The 17,570-nt window shown below is 37.2% G+C and overlaps 1 protein-coding gene across 1 annotated transcript in view; it reads left to right on the top strand.

Moving 5' to 3' along the window:
* SIM1 (SIM bHLH transcription factor 1) overlaps positions 1-17,570 on the top strand; it is a 69,764-nt gene that overhangs the window by 46,845 nt on the left and 5,349 nt on the right. Inside the window, exons 9-10 of the mRNA XM_015818007.1 lie at positions 4,404-4,569; positions 14,830-15,235. Coding sequence (XP_015673493.1) covers positions 4,404-4,569; positions 14,830-15,235 — 572 coding nt within the window. The remainder of the gene's footprint in view (positions 1-4,403; positions 4,570-14,829; positions 15,236-17,570) is intronic.

Raw genomic sequence — 17,570 nt, 5'->3', positions numbered from 1 at the left:
TTGAACCTGGATCTTCTGACACTCAATCCAACATCGCTGGTATTAATGATTTCATTTTTTCCCGATATATAAGAAAGATTGCCTTGAAGATTGAGGTGAAAATGTCTAGCTTGAGAAACAGTCGGGGGTCCCTATTAACTTTGCATATAATGGGAGATGCTGTCCTACTGATATGTGAGGATTTACATTTCTGTGCTATTAATATAAATAAGAGATACTGTTTGTGCATAAATGCTCTGATATTAAAGAAGAAATGTAGTCCAGAGCCTGGCTTTGAGAAGATGCATTTTTAAAAGTTGAGGAAAGAAAACTGGCTGCTTTACATCTCATTTAATAGGTTTTCAGCACATTCTCGGCCAATATGCTGCTAAAAAATACTTTAACTTTTAAGTAATGAGAAATGATAATATCGGGAATAAATGAACACACTAACATGTCCAGAATGTTGACATTACATGATCATGTCATGGGATTTAGCACTGATTATACTCTATAGTATTCTTTTCAAATGAAACACTGAATCAACTTCTCCTTTTAATATTTTGGTATCTATCCAGGGTGCTATTAAGTGTTCTTACGGCAGCTTCTTTTAATCTTAGCCAACTTTCTCATTACATGATTTCATTTTCTAGCATTTAAATGCTTTTTGTGAGTCACTACTAAGTGCATTTTTCTATTTTCTATTTATTTATAGAATTGCTGCATTACAGCAAGACAGTGCTCCTAAACAGTACAATTCCTAGCATTGTCACATGTATTGAAAAGGTGTAGCCCGAAGTCCCCTTGATACTTTTCCAAGGGGCTTGAGGATGGTCACCTCTGGTGCCCATTACAGCATTTCTCAAGCCTGCACCAGATGTACTCAATCTAGAAAATTCCTTGATGGTCTCAAGGGAGCCTCAGGTTGACCATCTCATACACATGTTGCAAGATTCCCCACAATTTACACCAGAATCACTCACTCTGAGTGATCCCTCAGTAAATGATGCAGGAGGAAGCTCATCTTTGTCTACTCCTGCAGTACTCACTGTAGAAGGTTCCTCTTAGCCTTCTTCTAAGGTGCAACAAGCTCAGAGAAGCTCCTGAAGCAAAATAGTGCAAAGCAATGAATGTCCTAAACATGTTTTTTCAAAAGGTAACTGGAGTTTCTTGGTTTTTTTTTCTTTGAAAATGTTTCACTTCTCATCTAAGAAACTTCTTCAATTCTTCAGAATTTCAGAACTGTAGAAGCTCTTCAGAACTAAAGAAGCTTCTTGGATGAGAAGTTAAATGTTTTCAAGGAAAAAAACACAAGAAAGTCCAGTTGCCTTTTGAAAAAGCACCTTTGGGACAATCATGACCTGGATGTTTGAGAATTTACATAGATAAGGCAATGAATGCTTTGTTCAATTCTCCTTCTAAATATTGTTACAGTTTCATATAGCTCTATTCAGTGGTGGGATTCAAATATGTGAACTGTGTGGATGCCGCTTCCGGAAGTCCATTCTGGGCCTGGACAACAAAAAATTAGCTACCGGTTCTGCTGAACTGGTGGGAATTGGCTGAATCCCACCACTGGCTCTATTACTGTATAATGTGTTTTTATTACAGTATTACTTCAATCCAACTTATATCTGTATGTAGTTGAAACTAGTTGTTTGGAATTTCAATTCTATGTATCTGAAAATGGGATTCAGATATTATTTTTTATTAAATGAACCTTGATCATGGCAAGATGAAAAAAACTAGAAACTCTTTCTAGATGAGCCTTCACCAGACTGATCCTCTTCTAAGTTTTTAATCAACTCTGATATTCCCAAGTAGCATGAGGTGGTCATAATGGCTGCATATTAGGTAGACATCAGGCTGTAAAAAACTGTGACAAGAAAAAGATTTCTAAGTGTGGGAAATAATATCCAGTCACTCTCATGCTAAAAAAATAATGTTATATCTCAGATGAAAAGTCTTTTTTAAATGTTTCTATTTTTCATCTATTGTTTCTCATAACATCCTTAATGGTGGAACAATTCTGACAATTTAAAAACCCAATTTTTAATGGTATTACCTGACCATGCATTTTAGGGTGTTTTTCCCCCCCCCACATGAAATAAAATAGGTATGATGATGCCTTTTGGAAAGCATAATTTGTAAATTATCCCTTTGAGAAAGATTGGTTATATAAAGAATGCAATTTTAAGTACTCATCTCAGGAGTCTCTGCTTGAAGCAGAATTAGATATTCAAGCTTTTTTTTTTTTGAGCCTCATTAGTTGAACTCATAAAACCACATGGAATGATAATCTCATTTATTCTTAGCTTTCCAAAACTAATAAGACAATTACATTTGCTTTCCCAGAAAGGGAAGGAAATGCAGAATTTTAACTTATCTGGAAAAATATGGTCTTTTCTGCTTGCTAAAAACTTGGTCTCTAGAGTCAGGCTGGCCTTTTTTTCAAGGCTGTGTCATTTTTCATCATCTCTTTAGTTAAAAGCTACATGAAAGGATGAGATAGGTGATTTACCTGTTTCTTCAGTTGATTTAAGGCTAAAATACAGACTATGTTATATATGTTCAACATACAAAAGCTGAGTCAAACATTCCAGCCAAAATAAACTACATATGATCTACTCATAATTTCTGTTCTTATGTCAAGTGTTATATCTTTATGGGACTCGTGGTGCAAGAATCCCTGAGTCAAATTCTCTTTGCCTTCTACTTTCAATTTTGAAGTTAGCTGGGTATGTAAAAGTAATCACTAGTCACTGATTTTATTAACTGACTTCCCTAACATTTCCCTTTCTAATCTCTCCCCCTCACCCTGTTTTTTTAGATGGGTTTCAATAGGAGAAAGAAAAATTCATCTCCTGTTCAGCTACATTTATTTATCACTGAGGCACTTGAGAGTAATATCTTAAGTTGTATTATTTTTCTCAAAGCCAGAAATACAGATGTTGATAAATTGTTTTCAAGCATTTTCTCAAGCTTGATGGTAAGAATTTAATCCAGAAAATACCATTACATGTGTGGAATGATTATGAGTGCCAACATGCTGAAAAAGAATATCTTCACGAAAATATTTTCAACAACTGCATAAACATTGTGACAAGCATCCATCTGTTCACTTGGTCTTATCCTAGCTGTTATGGAATTAAAAGGAATCCAATGCCTTTGTTTCATTATATAAGCTTAAATAACGCCACTTCCAAATATACTCACCGCCATGTGAAAAGTCTTGATATACCTATTGTTTTGAAGGAGATCTCTTCTTTACATGTAGGTCACAACAGGAGGACTAAAGATTTTATCTTATGCAATTAATGAATGGTACTACTCAGTGCTTTTTTTCTAAAAAAAAAAAAGGTGCCGGAACTCACACACATCATACAACCCGCCTTGCCTATCCTACAAGGTTCCATCCCAAAAAGGTGCCAGAACCCTGGTACTACTAATTGGCTGGATATATAAACAAGTATACTTTCTACCATTTAAGAAAAATGCTAAACTAATCCCATGTAATTACTGTCTAACATTTTTAATAGTCCTTTTCTCTGTCCTGATCCTTCCAAGATTCAATGTCATTGGATGATTTCTGGTGATAGTGTTTTGGGGAAGGGAAAATAAATTCTTATCCAGTTTATTCACAATATACATAATTTTGTACACCTAAAGCATGTTCCTTCTTATCTGCCTCCTTTCTTCTTAGAGAAATTGCTCCAGACCCCTGATCATCTTATTGCCCTCCTCTGAACCATCTCTAGTTCTACTTCACATGACTATTACAAGAGCTGTTTGAAGTTAAATTTCTTATGGGGCAGTTTTGTGAATTAGATTACTTCTGTCTGTAAACTGGAAGCAGATGTGTCTTTAGAAAGTAATGATTTATCAGTTTAAACGATCAATGCAAAAATCAGAAAAGCGTCATAAAAGAGTCTTTCACATAGCTGAAATAATCTCTGTGTCGTCTTATCACTTATTTATCATGTTTTCTAAATTTAGCACTATTAAGTATTAACAAATCTGGATGTATAGTTCAGATTCTAAACAGACTGTAATATATAATGCACACTTGTTCAGCTTTGGGAATCTTGTCCATTAATACAATAAATTACACCTGGCTGCAGTTTGGGAAAGAGGAATGATAGGAAATTTTCAGGATGAAATAATATGTTGGGTGGATAAATTTTTCCCCCCAATATCTTTTCAAAGATAAACATACATTAGTTCTTAATAAATCATTTCAAATGAAGTTGTTGAGGGTTTGTTTACTTACTATTCATGTACTGGTTCCTCCTTTAAAAAAAAATTATCTGGAAAAAGGGCACATATTTGTACACATTTTAAATAATGAAAAAAATGAAAGCTGTATAAATTAATTATACGTATTTAGGGGATTGTATTAAATATATTTTATGCCTCTTATTTAGGGATACAGAATACAAAGGACTTCAGCTCTCCCTCGATCAGGTTTCGGCTACAAAACCGGCCTTCCCATATGCAAACTCAATTCCAACTATAACTGACAATAGAAAAGGAAGCAAATCACGTCTCCCTGCCGCAAAGTCCAAATCTAGGACATCACCTTATCCACAGGTAAGAGCGACTTGATTTCATATGCTTAGAAAAGATTCTTGAGTTTCCTTCTGAAATGTTTTGCAATGAAGCATAACTGTATAATTGCTGGTAGAAGTTTAGTCTGTATTATCACTGGGCAACATATCTGCGCTGAGGGAATGTCAGAGGAAATGTAAACAGCATCAGGATTTTAATTACTAGAGATCTAAGGCCAGAAGCTATTTCATATTACTTTGAAGACATACCACAAATCTTGTAACAAGCAAAATTGCAAATGCTCATCCATAACACATATAGAGAGTATAGTTAAAGGAAAAATACAAAGTTAAATTTGATCTCTATAGGAAATTTTAGGCTTTTGTGCATTCACATATGCAATTCACAAGATTCCATTCAATAAATTGGCATTCTGTGACTTCAGTCATATTGTTGTCAATCCTGAACGATTATGTTGGTCTTCCCCAATTTAATACCTCTGGATATATTGCTCAATTTTCACTATTCCCAGCAGGTATAAATAGAAAATATGCTGCTTGGACACAATGGGAATTGTAGTCCAACTTATATGGAGGAATACGGGCTTAGCAAAAAGGTGAGGGATACCTGGGATGAAAATGGAAAGGACAAAGGAAAGAAGTCAACTAAAATATAAACAAAAAGTTTAGTAATTCGTGAGTTTGCTTTTCAAGTTTTAATGCAGGCTTAATTTGGGTATGTTATAGAATTATACAGTGCTTTTTTTCTAAAAAAAAAAGGTGCTTTTTTCTAAAACAAAAACAAAACCTCACACACGTAAAACAACCTGCCTTGCTTACCCTACAAGGTTCCATCCCAAAAAGGTGCCGGAACTCCGTTCTGGGCATTCTATGAGAAAAAAAGCCCTGGAATTATATAACTTTGACATTAGAGGTAATTCTATACATATCAGGCCATCCTTACTTTCATAAATATGTGCCTACATAATTTTATCTGCTTTGAATGAGATCCCTGGACCTCATTTTCTATGATCCAGTTTTTGTTTTCTTGGTTATCCAGTCCTTAAGAGACTTCTCCAATGCTAAGTTTAAAAGTGTCAATATTTTTTCTAAACTCCTTCTTCAAAGTCCAACTTTCACTTCTTTAGAATGTCACAGAGAAAGACATCAACTGTAGGTATATAAATGTCAATGCATCTTATCCATGTTCTTCTGCCAAGTTCTAATTTGTGGCATATTTCTTGACTGCTAGTTCTTTTACTGTTCACTGATTCTAAAAGGCAGGAACTATTCACTACTACATTGTCAGTTCTAAATCTCTGCTTGCATTTTTTTTGATCTGTATGTATAATCTTAGTCCCATTTTTTCCTATTTTTTGCTCACTGATCTTTCCTCACTAGAGCCTGCAGTTTATTTGCATTTTTATCTATCAGTATGTCATAAGTATGGCGCAAGTTATTGGTATTTCTTCCTGAAATTTTAAAACTGCATTTTTCTTCTAAAGCAGCGTCTCTCGATATTGTCAAACTGGAACTAATCTGTTTTGCCAGGTTTAAACTGGATTGTGGCTTCCTGTCCTGTGTTAGATTTTGTAAGAGTGCAATAAATTGTTGTGAGTTTCTATTTTCTTAAGAGCGTTCCATAGCTTGCCATGGTTGGCATAATCAAATAATTTTCTATAATCAATGAAGTACATATTGACCTAATTTTTGTATTGTTTGGCTTTCTCACGTACCCAATATACATCAGCAATAATGTTTCTTGTTCCTCAGCTTTTTCTAAGCATCTTGAGCATCTGGCATCCCCTTTCCATGTAGAGTGTTGGATGATCCAATCAATCTTTTTCTAGCCTGTAAGCCTACATAATTATTAATATTCATTGCAGCATTTTGTTACAATTGATAGTGTTAATGTTTCTTTTTAACTTGAATGCATACAAGACACTCAGCTGAAACTACATTATAGCATTTTTCTAGAGCTCATGTGCTGAATATTACCATCACTGTCATCAAATCAAACTTCTACTTTTCTAAGGATAATCTTGGTAAAATAAAATGCAGTGTAAATCTGTAAATCTGTCATTTCGTTGTTTAGGTGGATAGTCATTCTTTGCAAGGGCCCTTAAAAAAGACCTCAAGTACATACATTAATGAATACATTCTGAAGTAAGCAAACGCTGATAGCACACTTGGGGAACTATGATAGCACACTTCGGTAGGGACCTATGGCTCTATTATGACTTGGGGACTCCACCTCCATGCTGGCTTGGGAATTCTGGGAGTTGAAGTCCACAAGCCATAAAGGGGCCATAGTTCCCCACCCCTGCTGTAAGCAAGTGTGCTATCAGAGTTTGAGAATATGGATCAACTTCCCTTTGCTTACTTCAGAATGTATTCATTAATGTATGTATTTGAGGTCTTTTTTAAGAGTCCTTACAAAGAATGACAATTCTTTTGAGCAACATCTATAATTCAAGTCTATCACTTTTATTAAACTTGGTTTAGTGGCAGTTTGAGTGTTGCCTGCATAAGTAAAACTCCATGTTTACCAAGGACAATTACTGCACTGCTTATAAACAACCCTAAAAGAATGTAGTTGCTTTTTAATAGCTATTGATAATTAATTAAACCAAAGCTTTTATCTTACCTTTTTAACTAATCTAACCCTGAAATATAAAGTATGGCCTTTCTGTTACAGGCAGAAAGTTTTTATTTCAGTTATTTTTGTTAGTAGCAAAGAGAATAGAAATATTTTAAATAAAAGCAAATCATACTGAGTCATATTTCCTTAATGATGCATTCATTGTCTCATTAATTAAACAGATTGAATAAAATATTTAATATATTAGTTAGAATATTATATCTCAAACTTTGCAAATTTGAAAGTGAAGCTTTAAAAAGATCTAAAGCAGTTTCAAAACTGATACAGAATCACCATTAGTAGAGGTTATTTTAATGGTTATGCTGCATTACTTTAATCGAAGCCTTCCACCATCTGTTCTGCCTGTAACAGAAAGGCCATACTTTATATTTCAGGGTTAGATTAGTTAAAAAGGCAAGATAAAAGTGATTTAAAAGCACACATATGTTCTGTGTGTAAAGTAGATTGCATCTGTGATCCCCTACTTGTTTAATCAAGAAGGAAGTTGCAGATGCTCAGTGCAACAGACGTTTTTGATGGACGGAGAGATTTTGGTATAAAAGGATTCTCTTTGCATAATCATACATGTTTTGGAAGCTGAGATAAGGACTGCTAACGGTTTATCTATCAAGATCTGGAGGAGTAGCAATAGGCAGTACAAATTTCACAGTCAGTGAACACCAATATCTGAAATAGGCTGGTGCTTAGTAGCTTAATAAATTCTGACATAGTTAATAGTTAACTACCTAAGCTAAAATCCCCTGTATGCCATCTATTTTTTCTTAATTAACCTACATATTATATTTCCCTAATTATCAATTTATATAGTCACCCATCTCACTAATATGATGCTGGGCAATGTACAACAAAACAAACAATTAAAACAAATCTTAAATAACCATTAAAACAATTACTGTAAGCTATAAATAAAACCTCAGGAGAATGCACATATAATACAATAATCACGTAGGCTCCCTATTACTATGAGGTCCCCAAGCCTGCTAAAAAGAACATATTTTAACAGATTTCTGGAAGAACAGTAGAATCAGGGCTAATTTCACTTCAGGAGAAAGATGTTCCAAAGGGCAGGTGCTACAGAGAAAAGATTTGTTTCTTATGTCCCATCAGATATAATTTTTTAGCACATAAGACCCATGATATAGCCCTCCTGCTGGACTTGATAAGACAGGTACAGATAGATGTAATTGGGAGAGACAGTCCTTCAAATAACCTTGCTCCATATAATTTAGAGCTTTAAAGATTAGAAACAGCACCCGGGAATCTGGGAACAAACTAGTACAATTCACCGAGCAGAAGTTTAACATTGGCCATTCTAGGGGCATACATACCACTATTATAACTGCTTACGTCACTGCATGTTGCTTCAGATGAAGCTTTCCCGATACTCTTCCAGGGCAGTACCATGTGGAATGTGTTGGGAGGTGACAGGGCACAAGTAACTATCCCAACATCTGGGGAAGAAGCAGTTTTTAAGTAGTGTCTGAAAAGCTAGAAGGGTAAAGGTCTATCACATATCAGGCAAGAGATCCATATGGCAGTACTGTGATTTCCAAGGAACCACAAGATGGCAGCGTTTAAGGGGAAGGGACCTGGAGTGGGTCCACTCTATCCATTCTGAATTCAGGAAGTGACAGTCCTGCAGTTAACTTGGTCCCATGCCGTGTAGGGCTTTAAAGGTAATAATCAGCATCTTAAATTGCACCCAGAATAAAATGGGGAGCCAATGCAGCTCACTCAACAGAGGTGTAATATAGGTAAACCCCGGGATGACGAACACTGTGTGTGTGTTGCAGTAATTTATTTATTTATGAACATTTATATGGCCATCCACCCAACTCACCCTCAGTGACACTGCATAGCTTACAATAAAAACCCAGTTAAAAAAAATAACTCCCCAGCCTCCTAGTGTCAATAATCAAATGAAGCATTTGATAGGCTCTATCCCACTCTGAAGTCTCCAGATCTGGCAAAACCAGGCCTTCTTCTAGTCCTTGTAAAAGAGTGTAGGAGCCAATCTTATCTCCATGCGGATGATGTTCCACAGGGAGGGAACCACCACAGAGAAGGCCTTTCTTCTTAGTCCTGCTAGATGGACCTCCTTAGGAGAGAAGACCCTTCACATTCCCTGCCTCTCCACTCTGGTGTGTCAGATAGATGTGACCGGGAAATGTCCTTCAAATAACCTGGTCCCAAGCCATGTAAATTTTTGAAGGTGACAACTAACACCTTGAATTCGACTTGGAAGCAAATTGACAACCAAAGCAGCTCCTGCAGGACAGGTGACACATGAGTACAAAGCCATGCAAGCTGTAGCATTTTGAACCAATTGAAGTTTCAGGATACTTTTCATGGGCAGCCCCATGTAGGGTGTTTTACAACAGTCAAGACGAGAGGTGATTAGGTCATTGGTGACTGTGAGCAGAGATTGTTGGTCCAGAAAAGGGCTTAACTAGCACACAACTCACAGTTGTGCAAAGGCCATGACTACAACCTGCTCTTCAAGCAAGAGTCATGAGTCCAGGCAGTGCCACCCCATCCAAGACCAATGGTGACAATTCTCCATGGACCAAAGGTATTCTGGACTTGTAACTTTCAGGTGACCTTGAAGGGTACTGTGGCTCCATGTAGACATGTTGCAGTAATCCATACTTTATTTATATGCCTACACCTTAGAGAGACTTTTAACTCATTTTAAATGTGGTCAAGAAACTGTTTAAAGATTTTTGTGACCATTTCTTTTATTCTAGCCACTCTGCCAAATGTATTTACAAAGAACCTGCATTTTTCTTTAAAAAAAATAATTTATACTTAATATAAGAATTAATGCTTAATTAGTAAAAACAGTTATAAAACCTGCTGACAACCCTGATGATGCTGGTCCATTTTAGCCAGAATCTGTATTTATAAGTAGGCCCAATCTACTATTTTTTTTTTGCCTTTGTTTCACAGAAATTAATTATCAAACATTACGCAACTGAGAGTGAAGGCAGAACTTCCAGGTGAAGCATACAGGAAAAAGGATTCTTCAGAATAGCTCCATTTTGAAGGGGCTGTTATGAGGTTAAAACTGGAGGAGGGAAAATTGTATGTGCAATTATAAACTGTTGGAAGAAAGAAGGGACATATCAATATAATGCGTTGAGCCTGCTAGGTAAAAAGTTGCTGTGAGAAATTAATTTAGAATCGGTTTCAAGAGCCTGGAGTTGGGTTCTTTTGTTTGAATTTATTCCCACCAGGTTGCTATAAAGTAGGCTTGTGCAGATTGATTTGATTCTAGTTCAAGATTTAAAGACAGAATGATTTAATTAAAGTTTATGATTCAAGCCCCAAGAGGAAACCAATTCCATTTCATCCATCTTGAGATATGATTTTTTTTAAAAACATTCGTAGTGAATGCTCAAAGGGAAACATCTAAATTTCTTCTTCTTCTTCTTCTTCTTCTTCTTCTTCTTCTTCTTCTTCTTCTTCTTCTTCTTCTTCTTCTTCTTCTTCTTCTTCTTCTTCTTCTTCTTCTTCTTCTTCTTCTTCTTCTTCTTCTTCTTCTTCTTCTTCTTCTTCTTCCTCCTCCTCCTCCTCCTCCTCCTCCTCCTCCTCTCCTGGATGAAAATAACCCTCAATTTTCAATTTTCAAGAGTACATCCTCCCTACATTCTTTTAAGGCGGTGATAGTAGGAATTAACTAAAAACAGCGTTTTCCAGAAAAGAACCCAAGCTGAACTTATTTAACTAATGCAGCAAGTGCCCGAACCCTATTTTAAACTAGAAATGTTTAAAAACTGGTAAGAAAATGGTAAGCACTTACTTTTTCATTTGCTCTTCTAGAGAGTCAAATGCTAAAGATTGCCCATAAGATAGAGTAGTCTTCCTTCTGAACTTTGGATCTGGGGGGGGGGATGCTGGGAGATGAGAAAACGTGTGAGCCTGGCTTCACTTTGAAAGAAAATTTTCCTCACTAGATTTGATGGGGCACCATGCTGGGAAGAGCATGATGATAAAGTTTGGCCTCTTTAGGTCCAGAACATCTCAACCCTGGCAGAATTCTGATGTGTACAGATTGGGACTTGCTGGTAATTTATTCTTAGTCAATTAATTAGTAGAGGCAGGAAAACACCAGAAATAGACTGGCACAATTGAATACAGTGTCATGGAGGATGACACAGAACAAGTATGATTGATAGACTTTATCACATTATTCAAAAAACTATGAGCCAATGCTTGACTTAGCCTGTCCCCCATTTATTGTACACTTTGTAAAGAACATAAAGCTTACTAGGGTTGTGTAGCAGTTTCTCTTTGAAAGAAAAAGGAAGCTTCAAAGGATGTTGGGTGTGCTAATACACCTGTTGGCATCTGCCATGCAAACCCCTCGCAACATTTCCCACATGGGGAAGTAAGTTGTATCTTTATACATTGCCTGTCACTGTACCAAAATCATCAGGAAACCCATTAAATTAAAAAATCTACCCAATGCTTTAAAGCCACCTGATTCATTTTGCTGATTTGAACCAGGGCCTCACTTTGGTTCATGTATCTGAAAAATAAAGTGATTTGATCGAAGCTTCATCATTCTCAAGTTTTGACAATCCTTCTATTCAGCTGCCGTCCTCACAACCTGCTTTCTTCAAACAGATTCCAGAATTCTGCAGCTTCATTTTCTCAAAATAAAAGCAGATGGATTAAAAACACTTCTTTGAATTCATAACTAACTTCCCTTAGGGCTTATGAACTGCCACTTACATACACTGAATGGAACCTATTCTATTTCTATTAATGAAAAGTTATGTTTGCATGACCATTGAAAAAAATATACATTCTCTGATGTCTCTTCAGCTGATCCCTAAAATTAAGTATTCATGAAGATTTTCTTGGATTAACAGAACTTTCAGGATTCTAATAATGGCACTGAATGTCAGACCATCTTTCAGGAATTGTCACCCCTTCTTCGTCAGCATCTAGCAATCCATCTTTGTTGGAATCGTTCTGCACCGGGAAACACTTGTTGACTAAACATGGTCAGAAATAGATTATATGACCTCCTTGTGTGCTAGGGACCCTTTCAGTTCGAGAAGGCACTAATTGATTTCAGGCATAATTCCTAGCCAAGTAAACTCTTAGCGCTTGCCCCAAGTCCTTGTCTTGTAATTTGACTAGACAAGCTACATTACAATTTATAGGAGTTATGATGTGGGAAAAAAAATAAAATGAAGACACTTCCAAATATGGTTGGAAAAGCCTCCCTATCTCCATGCATATTTTCTGCCAAATGTCATCTGAAGCTGAGTGGTAACCCCTTTGTGCTTGTCCTTTGACCAGAGATCAACTTTCTAATTTAAGTTCATGCATGTTGGGTTCTCATGTTGTTCCCTTTTTCAGACCACTTGGTTTAGTTTTCCTCCTCCCCAATGTTGTGCCTTCATCCTTCCTTCTTAGACAAGACCAGTCAAAACAAGACATTAAATGTTAACAGCTTGTCACGTAGACCAAAACAAGGCTGGGGTTGTTTTTTTTTGCACATTTTAATTAGAGTGGGCTTGTGGAGATGAAACTCCTAGTGAATTGTTCCTGTGTTAATGGTTTCTGATTCAGATATCTTCACGTGAGGAGAAAATAGAATAAATACTAAAAATCAGTCAAAGGCAAAATAAAAATCAGTTAATATCTGATAACAAAGAGGCCTTATAGCCATGTTTAGTCTAGGGCTGCCTGAGAATAAGTCTCAACATTTCATTGACAGAAGAAAGCAAAAGCCATTTAAATTGTAAAAATATTAGGTGACGGGGAAGATTTTCTCCTGATACATAGAGCAGATTTATAAGGGATCCATTTTCAGTGGATCCAATCCAGTAGCAGAGATGTAAGCTGGAGAGGGTGAAAAAAGTCAAAATGGTGGATGCAGCCACACAATCAAAACCCCAATGTGTCAGTCAAGCTGTTGAAACCATTATTGTGACTTTTTGACAGGTTTTCCCTCCCACATCATGAATTACAGTAAGTAGGGCTTAAAACTAGAGAAGATACTTGTATAAAACTGTTTTACCTTTATAAATGATGCTATAATGTAATAATAGGTAATTCTAAATATTTGTTCAGAAGAACTTGGAGTGAGTAATCCTGTTAATAATAACGTATGCTGAGACCTAGTATGACAAAAGGAATTTAAAAATGATTACTTGCAGGTGGGAAGTCAGGAATGTTTCCCAAAATATGTTCCCGGTTTTACATATTAATACTTGAGATGGGAAATACCGTCTTAATTTGCTGATTTTTTAAACCAAGGAATCTAAATGTAAAACTCACTGGAGCAGCATTATTGACCATTTTTCATGAATTCCAGTTTGAACAGATTTGACTTGGACCTTCCAAATTAATATGTAGATTGAAATATTTTAGATTTCATGTTGTTCTGAATTTTGGGATGCAGTTCCTTCAAAACAGCAAAAATACTTATAGAGATCTTGTGGGGGGGGTTGTCTCAGTGCAGTAATATTGTGGTTTGGGTTTGGGGGAATGTTAACATTTAATCCCTTGCCACAGACAGATTATGTCCATCTTGGACCTGCAGTTTTCTATGGCTTCTGCCCTGTCTGCCAAAATCCAGCAAATTCCCCATTTCCTAGTCTTCCCAAAGGCCTTAAAAAGACAGCTTTCCCCCCAATTGTTGGATAGGATGAGACTGAATGCCAGTGATTCAGACTGTTTATGTATTGGGAAGGATTGTTTTAGAGCACCAGGAGTTGTGTTTTGGAGGCTGAGGTGCATGGATATTGTTTCTTTTATGTTGGTATCACTGTTGGAGTGAACTGCCCATAATTATGACACATAAGATAGATGGACATGTAAGTCTCTAAAGCAAATGAATAAAATATGAACTGCACACATTAGGGTAAAGTATGGTAAGGGATGCATCTTTCAAAAAAACTTTATGCTAGAAACACACACACAAATATCTGTAAGTTGCTTTCAGTTAAAAATAAAATGGATGGAATGGATTGACGAGCGTGTAGACCAATCTGTTCTTCCCTACTAAAGGAGATTAAACCAAGCAGGACATTTTTCAGTGGATATAATTTCAGAGATGATGCCTTCATCAGCTCAGTGTCCTGAGGTGTGTTGGTCTAAAATTCCCATGAATGAGAATAATGGCAAAGGCAGACCAGCAAATCTTAAGAGCATTCAGTGGAGGGAAGGTAGAATGAAATGCGTTGATGACTCAGTCAGCTGCTCAAAGAAGTCTACTTGCTGCAGCAGAAGTGAATACCTGCTTGTATGTATAATGGAAGCGTCACAAGATAAATTGTAGCTTTGTAATGAAAAGCTTTTGCAAAATACAGAAGAGAGGCTGGAGATGGCTTTCAAAGATTTTTTTTCCAGTAGGGTTACAACTGAAAACAGAATGTAGCTCTATTTGATTTCCATAATAGGTATTTGCAGGAAGAATGAAATAGAGGTGGATATGCACTGAACAAACAATAAAAAAACCCTCCTGGTTGTGTGATATTACACATAACGGCATATAGATTTTTTTTTATTCAGGAACACTGATTTGTACCTGGTCTTAAACACCTTGAAAATCAAATTAATGATCAGCACTTATCTACCCTTAATTTCTTCTTCTCTCCCCCCTTTTCTTTTATCCAGCAGTATTCTGGGTTTCATACAGAAAGATCTGAATCTGATCATGAAAGCCAGTGGGGTGGAAGTCCACTGACTGACACTGCATCTCCACAATTAATGGATCCCACTGAAAGACCAAACTCTCAGCATCATGATGTTTCCTGTGCCTATAGACAATATTCGGATCGTGGTGCCCTCTGCTATGGTTTTGCACTTGACCATTCTAAGTTAACTGAGGATAGACACTTCCATACTCAAGCCTGTGAAGGGGGCAGGTGTGAGGCTGGTCGGTACTTTCTTGGCACACCGCAGCCTGGAAGGGAAGCATGGTGGGGTTCTCGATCTGGCCTTCCACTAACCAAATCTTCTCCTGAGAGCCGAGAAGCCTATGAAAGCAACATGCCACACATAACCTCCATTCACAGGATTCATGGTAAGTTGTAAAACAACCTGAACTATTGCTTGGGTAAGCAATCTTGAGCCAGAGATTAAAAATGTGTTTGCATTTCTTCTTCTCAGTTTACCTGCCATTGAGGGATATTTGTACTACGACTGCGGTAGTTTCTAGGCCTCATATTGTTAGAGATACAGTACATTTTCTCTTTTTTCATGACTGCCAAAAATTCATTAAAAGTTAGATAAAAATTAGCACTAGTCCTCTTTTACAATCTATTAAAATTGATTTTATATGCACTGGGTATCAGCTAAGAGTTAATATATTCTTGATGCTTTAAAATGTAGTTGTACGGATTATCTGCAGATTAGAAGCTCTCTACACATTGCCTCTCAACCAGGTAAGAAATGTTGTGCTGGCCTTCTTGATTAGGATAGGATAGGTAGGATAGGATAGGGTAGGGTAGGGTAGGGTAGGATAGGATAGGATAGGGTAGGATAGGATAGGGTAGGGTAGGGTAGGATAGGATAGGGTAGGGTAGGGTAGGATAGGATAGGGTAGGATACGATAGGATAGGATAGTGTAGTGTAGTGTAGTGTAGTGTAGTGTAGTATAGTATAGTATAGTATAGTGTAAGATAGGATAGGGTAGGGTAGGGTAGGATAGGATAGGATAAGATAGGGTGGGGTAGGGTAGGATAAGATAGGATGAATAGGAAAGCCTCTTTTCAAAACATATCTTCATTTATTGGATTATTTATGCAAATACTCAGCTAAGAAATGTTAAATCTAACACATTTATTGATCAGATCCAAGAAAGGTTAGAACTGTTGAAGAGGGAACAAAAAGTAGTTTAGACACTTAATATTGGAAACAACAAAATTATAAAGGGAGAAGTTTGAAAGACCAAACTTTAGGAAGTATTCCATATAGAGACCTACCAAAAATTCAGGAAATTGGGAGGGGAAAAGGGAGTGACTCTTTGTGAAATGATAACCCATGTCTCCACATCAGAAACAATTACCTGGGTTATGGATATGTGGATTATGCTACAGAGACTGGGTGAACATGTATAATTAAAAAGCAAGATATATGTGCTATATAACTGAATAAAATGAAAGCCCAAAATGAATAGAATGGCTTAGCAATTGAATGCAACATAGTAGAGAAGAGGAAAATTGCATGAATTAAAAAACATGGAGAAAAATGGAATAGAACAGAAGTATTATAGCAGGGGTCCCCAATCCCCGGTCCGTGGACCAGTACCGGGTCACAGCATGCCAGCAACCGGTCTGCACAAACAAACAAAGCCCCATCCACAAGATGCAGGCAGCACACAAAACCACACACCCTCCGATCCACGGAAAAACCTCTCTCCATGGAACCGGTCCCTGGTGCCCAAAAGGTTGGGGACTTCTGTATTATAGCACTCTTGCTGTTAATTTTTCCTGTACATATGGTGCTTTCAGGAGTTTTTCAAGACACCAAGTGCCATGAATGTTCAGTTGAACCCTTCCCTTCTTTTTTACTGGATCCAATGTCAATTTTGTTTTGTCCATTAAAGTCAATAGAGTGCAAGGAGAAATCCAAAAGACTGAACCCTGGTTCTGGTGACATTCCATCAATGCATGGAGCATGGGCAATTGCCACCATTGCTCCCCATTAAGAAAGGGCTTGGATGCATTGGTTAATGCTAGGTCAGCATCAGAACTGAGGTTCCTAGCAAGCTTTGAGGAGCCCTCATAACAGTTGAAAACATCAGGTCCAAGCTTTTGGTATAAGAGATTTGCAAAACTGTAGAAACACAGCTTAATTTGGAAAGTTGAGCTAATGTAAGTAGGCATCCAGTCACCCAAAAGAGATAATAGAATCACAACTAATTTAATTTTAATTTAATTTAATTTAACATGGATTTATATGCCGCCCTTCTCCCTATAGGACTCAGGGCGGCTTACAGCATATTAAAACACTTAAAACATCATCCCCCCATAAAAACCTGTTAAAAAACCAAATATTTTTCGCTGTATAATTAGTTAAAATTAAATTAAGAATTGTCCCTGTTTAAAAATTCTCCCTAGGCCAGACCCGCTTGTTGAAAAAGCCATGTCTTGAGGGCGCGGCGAAAAGGTAGGAGATCCGGAATCGTCCGGATCTCGGGGGGTAGTTTGTTCCAGATGGTGGGGGCACCCACAGAGAAGGCCCTCCCCCTGGGGGTCGCCAGCCGACATTGCTTGGCCGACGGCACCCTGAGGAGGCCCGCTCTGTGGGAGCGTACCGGTCTGTGGGAGGGAATCTGTGGCAGAAGGCGGTCTCGGAGATATCCAGGCCCAATGCCATGGAGCGCTTTAAAGGTGGTAACTAACACCTTAAAGCGC

This window comes from Protobothrops mucrosquamatus, unplaced genomic scaffold, assembly GCF_001527695.2.
Source record: "Protobothrops mucrosquamatus isolate PMUCROS unplaced genomic scaffold, P.Mucros_1.0 scaffold663, whole genome shotgun sequence".
Taxonomy (NCBI): domain Eukaryota; kingdom Metazoa; phylum Chordata; class Lepidosauria; order Squamata; family Viperidae; genus Protobothrops; species Protobothrops mucrosquamatus.
This window is presented reverse-complemented; position numbering and strand designations above follow the sequence as displayed.